The sequence below is a fragment of the Lactuca saligna genome, chromosome 7 (genome assembly GCF_052625555.1).
Source record: "Lactuca saligna cultivar CGN05327 chromosome 7, ASM5262555v1, whole genome shotgun sequence".
Taxonomy (NCBI): Eukaryota; Viridiplantae; Streptophyta; class Magnoliopsida; order Asterales; family Asteraceae; genus Lactuca; species Lactuca saligna.
In genome coordinates this window covers 106,068,344-106,076,450 of record NC_136423.1, presented here as the reverse complement: position 1 = coordinate 106,076,450, position 8,107 = coordinate 106,068,344, and the positions used below count along the sequence as shown (strand labels likewise).

The 8,107-nt window shown below is 32.3% G+C and overlaps 1 protein-coding gene across 1 annotated transcript; it reads left to right on the top strand.

Moving 5' to 3' along the window:
* The first annotated feature begins 320 nt into the window (after window positions 1-320).
* Window positions 321-3,971, top strand: LOC145005439 (metal tolerance protein 9-like). The gene is made up of 6 exons (XM_078964521.1): window positions 321-666; window positions 1,898-2,010; window positions 2,118-2,363; window positions 2,496-2,576; window positions 2,648-2,878; window positions 3,506-3,971. The coding sequence occupies exons 1-6, from the start codon at window positions 453-455 to the stop codon at window positions 3,848-3,850; spliced, it is 1,230 nt and encodes a 409-aa protein (XP_078820647.1). The 5' UTR covers window positions 321-452; the 3' UTR covers window positions 3,851-3,971.
* The last annotated feature ends 4,136 nt before the right edge of the window (window positions 3,972-8,107 follow it).

Genomic DNA, 8,107 nt, shown 5'->3' with positions numbered 1-8,107 from the left:
AGTTTTTAAAAATACTCACATTTTATATTTGTTAGCATGATCTTTACTGATAAATGTTTAGATATAATAACTACGTATACAAAATAATTAATCGGTTCTAGAAACTAATTTCTGTAAAGAAATTATTCGCATCCAGGGATAAACAATTAGAATACATGAGATAAATACAATACACTAACATCTTTAAGTTTTTTAATTACTAAATAGAGTTACATTAGCAGAGGATAAGCATAATTGAGTGGGAGTTATATACGCCTAAAAAAGATGACATGAAACGGCGGTAAGTGGAGCAGTTGGTTTATAAAGTAGGAAAAACCCCAATTGCAATTGACGTCTGACGATGACGACTGCGCTCTTCTCTCCTTTTACTTAACCGCATGCCCTGCAGAAGTTTTCATTCTCTATCTCTCTAATACACATTACTATTTACCAGTCATTCCTCAATAATAGATATGGAAGGTGATGCCGGGATTACCGATGACAGCCTTGCTGCTGCTACGGATCGTGCCAGCCTCCTGTCTCCTCCGGCACCCCAACCTTCTTCATGGAGACTCAACATCGACCATTTCCGTCTCCCACAAACCACCTCCTCCTCTAATCCTAATCCTAGTTCTACTTCTCTCGGTCGTTTTTCCGCTTTCCGCCGCCTCTTCCGCCGTACCCCAAGTAAGTTTCATCTACATGCATATATAGATATGCATCCTATTCATGATCATCACTGTCTAACGTCTATATAATAAATCGTCCGTATTGTTGCTGTTAGTTTCTACTCGATTTATTCATTTATCGCTCACCCAATCCCATCTCTTTTATTTTCTTTCATGACCTACAACATACTTTACTCATTGTTGGAGATAATGCTGCTACTTTTCTTTTACTTTCTAATTTGTTGTTTCTAATTGGTCCCATCTTACTATCATCTAGTTATCAACTCTTAGCAGTTAAGTAAATATTAATTTGTGTTGCGTGTTTCATTGGACTCCCTACTCTATCTCACTTAATTACGCCGGTATAATTCCACGTACTCCTTACCCAGAAGGAGTAATACGCCATATCTGGCTGTCCCCACAGACCTATCCACGGCCAAAACATTTATGTGGATTCTACCACTAGGACACTTTCTTGTTGGAATCGGAATGATGGATGTATGATTATCTTTAAATGCGATTCTTATTCTTAGTGGCACAACTTTTTCTTAATTCTTTATCATTGCTAACCAGAAAAGATGGACCATTTGGCTTTTGTGCTCAAACTAGGCACATATGACTTATACATATGATTGAGGACTACAACCACTTTACAACCTATGTTACAAATATGGAAAAACATTAGTGCAGTGTTAAAGTTTTAATTAGACATGCAAAAAAAATTTTTAAAAAACCCCACAAACTTTATAAATATCTGACAAGCAGATATGTGAACTTCATGACAAAATAATAATAATAATAATAATAATAATAATAATAATAATAATAATAATAATAATAAATACCCAATTTAACGCTTCCACAATCATGAAATTTTTTCACTAAACCTTTTCGTGCAACATAACGTCAAACTCAACAAATCAAAGAGTTTAAGATCTCTTCACTGTAACAAAGCTTTCTTTCACAAAGTTTTTATATGGGCATCACAAAGCTTAACTATTTGTAGTTAATAAGATAAACAAGTAAACTTAGTTAAGATTATCTGTTAATTTATTGAACCGTAAATTTACAAGAAAAGTGATTAAGCTAATTAACGAAAAAGTTGTCATACCAACTCTTTGACTTTGACAAACTTACTTACTGAAAAGCTCTCCGGTAATCTCCTATTGTGGATGCTATTGTTATACTATAGCCTTGCCATTCACCGGAGAAATGGGAGTTATTGCTTACACAATTGTGTCTATCTTCAGGGAAACACGGAAAGGTTCAAGAGTACTATAAGAAACAGGAAAGACTCCTTGAAGGTTTCAATGAGATGGAAACAATAAACGAATCAGGGTGTGTACCAGGAGCATTAACAGAGGTTGGTTTCATCATGTATATACACTTACACATTTTCACAGAATCCATATGCTAGTTGCAATTATAACAAAGCTCAATGAATCTTCTGACTATTTTTGTTTGTTCCAGGATGAAATAGAGAATCTTGCTAAGAGTGAGAGAATGGCAATCTATGTGTCAAACCTGGCTAATTTGGTCCTTTTCATTGCAAAAGTTTACGCTTCTTTTGAGAGCAGATCTCTAGCAGTCATTGCATCAACCTTGGATTCACTCTTGGACTTGTTATCCGGATTTATTTTATGGTTTACTTCATATGCTATGAGAAACCCTAATCAGTATCACTATCCAATCGGAAAGAAGAGGATGCAGCCTGTTGTAAGCTCTTTGGTTGTGTTTTTTTCAACAAAATATAATTTTCAAAATCAGGGGCCGGGCCCCATTGTATATGTAAATGCACAGCTATTTATCTACTGCATGTTGGAACTAATCATGTTAGTACGACTACAGGGCATTATTGTTTTTGCTTCAGTAATGGCAACTCTTGGGTTCCAGATATTGCTAGAGTCTGCCAGACAACTTATTTCCAAGGTGTGTAGCTTCAAAAAAATATCTGTTAATACTCCAAATCTTGATAAATATATTTATCTTATTGGTTGCAGACAATCCCGGACATGAATCGTGATAATGAGAAATGGGTGATTGGCATCATGGTGAGTGTGACGTTGATCAAGTTTATGCTGATGGTCTATTGCCGGAGATTCGAAAATGAACTTGTGAGGGCGTATGCTCAGGACCATTTGTTTGATGTCATCACCAATTCCGTGGGATTAGTTTCGACTATCTTAGCTGTGCGCTATAAGTGGTGGATTGATCCCGTTGGAGCTATAATTGTGAGTATACAAACGTACCGGACTATAATAGCATCCTATCTATTCAAGGGAAAATGACGCAAATGCCCTACGAATTTTTTAGGGTTACCCGTTGAGTCCCTAAAGTTTTTGTCGGGCTTTATGGGTCTCTAAAGTAGGATATGACCTACTATTTTAATCCTTGTCAATCTGTAATAGCCGGTTCAGTGACCTTTTAGATCAAAAAGACTCACATTGTGTCCTTACAAAGCTAAAAAATAAGTTTGGGAATCACTTCGTACAAAAAAAACTTTCATTTTCTGCCTATTTACACTCAATTTGTATTGATCCACAAACTTATTTTTTTGGCTTTATAAGGGAACAATGTGAGTTTTTTTTGGTTTAAAAGGTCATTAAACCTACTATTATAGGTTGATATAGATTAAAAGAGCAGGTCATATCCTAGTTTAGCGATCCATAAGACCCGACAAAAACTTTAGGAACTCAATAGGTAAACCCTAGAAAATTCGTAGGGCATTTGTGTCATTTTCCCTCTATTCAATTCTTTTTTCTTTCTTTTATTATAACATGCAACTTTTAATTATAAACTTACCTTTTGTATTTGGATAAAAAGAAATCAATGAATATAGGTTGTTATTTCATTTGCAGATAGCAGTCTATACGATTCATAACTGGTCGGGAACGGTTATCGAGAATGTGGGGTCATTGATTGGGAGATCGGCTCCACCAGAATTTCTAACAAAATTGACATATTTGGTATGGAACCACCATGAAGAAATAAAGCATATTGACACAGTCAGAGCATACACAATTGGTTCTCACTATTTTGTTGAGGTAGACATTGTGTTGCCAGAGGACATGCGGCTGAGCGAAGCTCATAATATTGGTGAAATGCTACAAGAAAAGCTTGAACAGCTCCCTCAAGTTGAGCGGGCATTTGTTCATACTGACTTTGAGTTCAGCCACAGGCCTGAACACAAACCTAAGGTCTGACACATTTATTTTGTTCAAGTAAATAAGCTATTAAGCAAAACTACCAACAACATGTTGATCGATTATTAGATATATGACTTTGTTAAGGGTTTTATATATGTTATGTTACTTTGATTGGGCCTATCCTTTTATTTTATTAGAATTGTGGTTTTAAATAAAAAGAGGCCAGCCCACCAAATAAAGATAACAACCCCACATGCGCAGGCATTAAATGCCACAAAAAAGTGAAAAACGACCACTTCACTTAGACAATATATAGATTATTTAACCAAGCTACAAACAAAATGGCTTACTGAAAATACAAGTTCTATAGGTATGCGCGAAAAGCTCGGATTCATGAATTTCTCGTGCACTTCCTCTTGTTGGATAACTAAGGTAGTGTTTTATATGAATGATCTCCAAGAGAGAATATATAAAATGAAATAATTAAGGCAAACTAAATGTAATTTTTGTTTGTTCCCCACAAAATGCATTCCTTGTTTAAAAATTTCAATTTAGCTGTTTTTTCATCGTACAAAAAGAACTAAAAGTATTTTCTAGTATAATTGTATTTTTAAGATTTCATTGTATTTAAGTTTTCAATTTTGTAAACATTGTTTTTAATGTTTATACTTTGTATAATATGTATTTTGAATGACATGTTGACATCTAATTAATTTAATGACATTAAACTTTATTTTTATAAGACAATTATTCTTTTCTTATTGTATTCATATTATTCTATTTATTTTTTAATTATACATAACAAACAAGATCTATACATAAATCATTTCATTCGTTCACAAATAAAAACCTCTTTGCCCACGGCCAAAGCCATGAGTAATTCGTGGGGCAATGGGTTTTATTGGTGAATTTTCCATGTAAGCAAATTTGTGTGTCTATCTCTTTTTTTTGTGGATTTAAAACTTTATATAGCTTTTTTTTTGCTGCCTATTCCACTCTGGTTCGTCAGTGGTTTGAATCAAACAAATCTGATTTTATTTGTCATTCTAAAAAAATTAGTATCAATATTAATTTTGTCTAACATATCTTTAAACCTACATAAATTAGTCAAATTGTTCAATATATTTCTTGTGAGATCATTGAGCTTTAGGAATTGAGACGACATAATTAGGTGATTCGTTCTATTGTTGCTTGATTGCTTCATAGGTCTTCATTTTACAAATTTTCGATTCAATTTCTCCCATTTTGGTTACAACTACGTACCTTCTTTATGAACTACGTACCTTCTTTATGAACAACAAAAATTATATGAATGTTATTGCTTCTTCCTAATATTTTGGTCCTTGAATTTGGCTCATTCTCATATACATAATTTATCTTTATTTTTTTCTTAATAATAGACTAGACATAATATACTAATGTTACATAGTCTATAAAGTTTTTGGGCCCCTTAGAATGATAGGTCGTGGATGGTTGCCCCTAGTGCCCAACGTTTGAACCAGTCCTGATAACACATTGATGTGTTTGTTATGGATATTACCCACATTTAAACTTTGATGGTTTGTGATATAAAATGTTGTGTAAGAGAAGTTTATCCTTGTTTGATAAGATGCTCTTAGGGAACCTTGTAACTGAAAAATCTAGTTCATAAATACTTGAGCTATTATAATAGAGGTTGTTGGATTAGGTGTCTAAGCTCATAACTATTGATATATATATATATATATATATATATATATATATATATATATATATTTATATATATATATATATATATATATATATTATATATATATATATATATATATATATATATATATATATATATATATATATTTGAATTGATAGTAGCACAATCATTTTGGGTTGCCCTCAAGACTAGCAACTGGGAATGATGATTATGGAGAAAGAGGTTGATTTATTATTTGATTAATAAATTGAAATAAATAATGTGTTAATATGTTATGAGAATAATATATTAATTAAAAATAGTAATATTTAACCTAAAATTAATTAGACTTAATTTTGGGATTAAAAGAATTAATTAAAAATGCAGGGACTGAATTATAATTGTTCAATAGTTGAGCAAGAGGCAATCTGGAATCCTCTATAGGATATGGACGGTTTTTCTAGTGGCTTAGTGTCACACCCCGCTAAAGCGGAAACGCAAGGTATGACAGCGATAACGGTTTCAATGCAAAAGATAAAGATACATCACCATAGCAGTATTTAAAAGTTTACAACCCATAACTTCAAAAGAAACAAAATACAAGTTTTTCAAAATAACATTGTTCAAAATATAGCTTCATAATAGCTTCAACACGATGCAGCATGCTCTATGATGATGAATCTTTACATCCACTTACTAATTACTTCCTGAAAAAGCATGTAAAACGAGCGTCAACTATGAAAATAGTTGGTGAGTATCACAAGTTTATAAATCGAGGGTACAATAATGCTTTTCGTAAGTACAAGTACATTGCTTTAATGATAAAACAAAGTTGATTGCTATTAAGGTATACAAGTTTATTGCTAGAACGGGAAACGCGTTTGTATGTATATGAGCAAACAATGAGTCTCAATCAAACCTATGACTGAAGCCCTATCGAGATCTATGCTTATCGTTCCATAGATGAATATGGTATCATGCACTCCAGCGATTCGGGCGAGTGAGGAGTTGTCAATTCCTATCCAGAACGACCATTGGCTCAAAGAGTTAATGGTTAGAGATAAGGGAAGGGCCTTAGTACGATAAGTTCTCATGTTCCGTGTTGCATAGACATACATAAAGAAACATAGCAATACAATAGCAATCATGTTTGATACAATTCAATTTAAATACAACATGCAAACAGTAGTTTTTCTGGACATGCTTTTCCACCCCAAAACATAAAAACCGAAAATAGGGGAGTGCGTGAATACTCACGATGTTTTGTGTAGACACAAGCGGTACTTCGGGATGCACCAACGTCTTACTACCGGGATCCTACGACATCAAACACACGCACTAGTGAGTTTCCATGTCGATATCTAATGCTAATATACTAAACTCTACATATAGGGAAATGCCAATTTATGTTTTAGTATTGGATTTTATATCAATTAGTTACACTTTTTCTGAAGTAATGAAATTCTATATATCGGGCGATTAATTACAACCTTGGAATATAAACTTTCCAAATTTTTAAGTCCTTATTACAACATAAATTCACGAAAATAGCATTCGAGGGATAAAAATTCTCAAACTTTTTATTTAACTGTTATTACACAATACTAAGCTGGGAAAATTATAAAAATGGATTTCCAAGCTGTTTAATTATATTTTATGATTTTTGAGCATTTATTTCAATAAAAATTGAAATAAATAGAAAACAGTTTCCAAAATTACCCAAACTTTTTATTTAATTGATATTATACATAAATAGACTGGGAAAAATATAAAAGATATTTTTCAGTGGGTATTTCTATTTTTCCTTGCTTTATTCCTTTAAATAGTCATTAATTAAAGAAATAATATTAAACAGTTAAAATAAATCACCATAAATTTTTGTAACATCATTTACAGTATAAATATCCTGGGAAAAATATCAAAAGTGGTTTTCATAATGTATAAACTGGTTTTGGGTATTTATGTATATTTAAGTGTATTTTAGTGCAATTAACATTAGAAAATAAGAGAAAAATAGTTTATAGTAGAGAAAAATATTCAAAAATTTTATGTAACCTCCTACTCTATAATATTATATCCTGGTAAATTTTCATGAATTTTGGATAATCAGAACTATTTCTCCCATTTTTAGACCATTATAATTACCAAAAATTGGGAAAAATAGTAAAACATGATGGAAAATCTTGAAATTATTTTCTGGAGTCACCCATCACAGGTAAGGTATGCGAAAATTGTTAGATACAATTTTCACATCCTATAAAGTGGTTTTGTAATTTATCATGTCCTAAATAAAAGAAAATTAGAAATCATATGAAACAGTAACAAAAATTGCTGAAATTTGGTGAGGGGTCATTATTCCCCATAAGCTCTTGAAATTTTCCAGATTATCTGATGCATGGAAAGGCTTTCAAAAGGAAAAATGTAAAAACATGTATTCAGAAGAGAAATGAGGGTAATGATTCCAAACAATTTAAGAAAAGTTGCATGCAATAATTCATGAAGTGTAAATGTGGCTGAAGTTCATGAATTTGTGTAGCCCATTCAGTGAGGTTTTAAGCCACGAAATTTCAACCATAATTCACTAGATATGTTAAGTTTCTAAGGTATTTTTCCTCAGATTTATGGTTGGGTTTAAGGCCATTGTT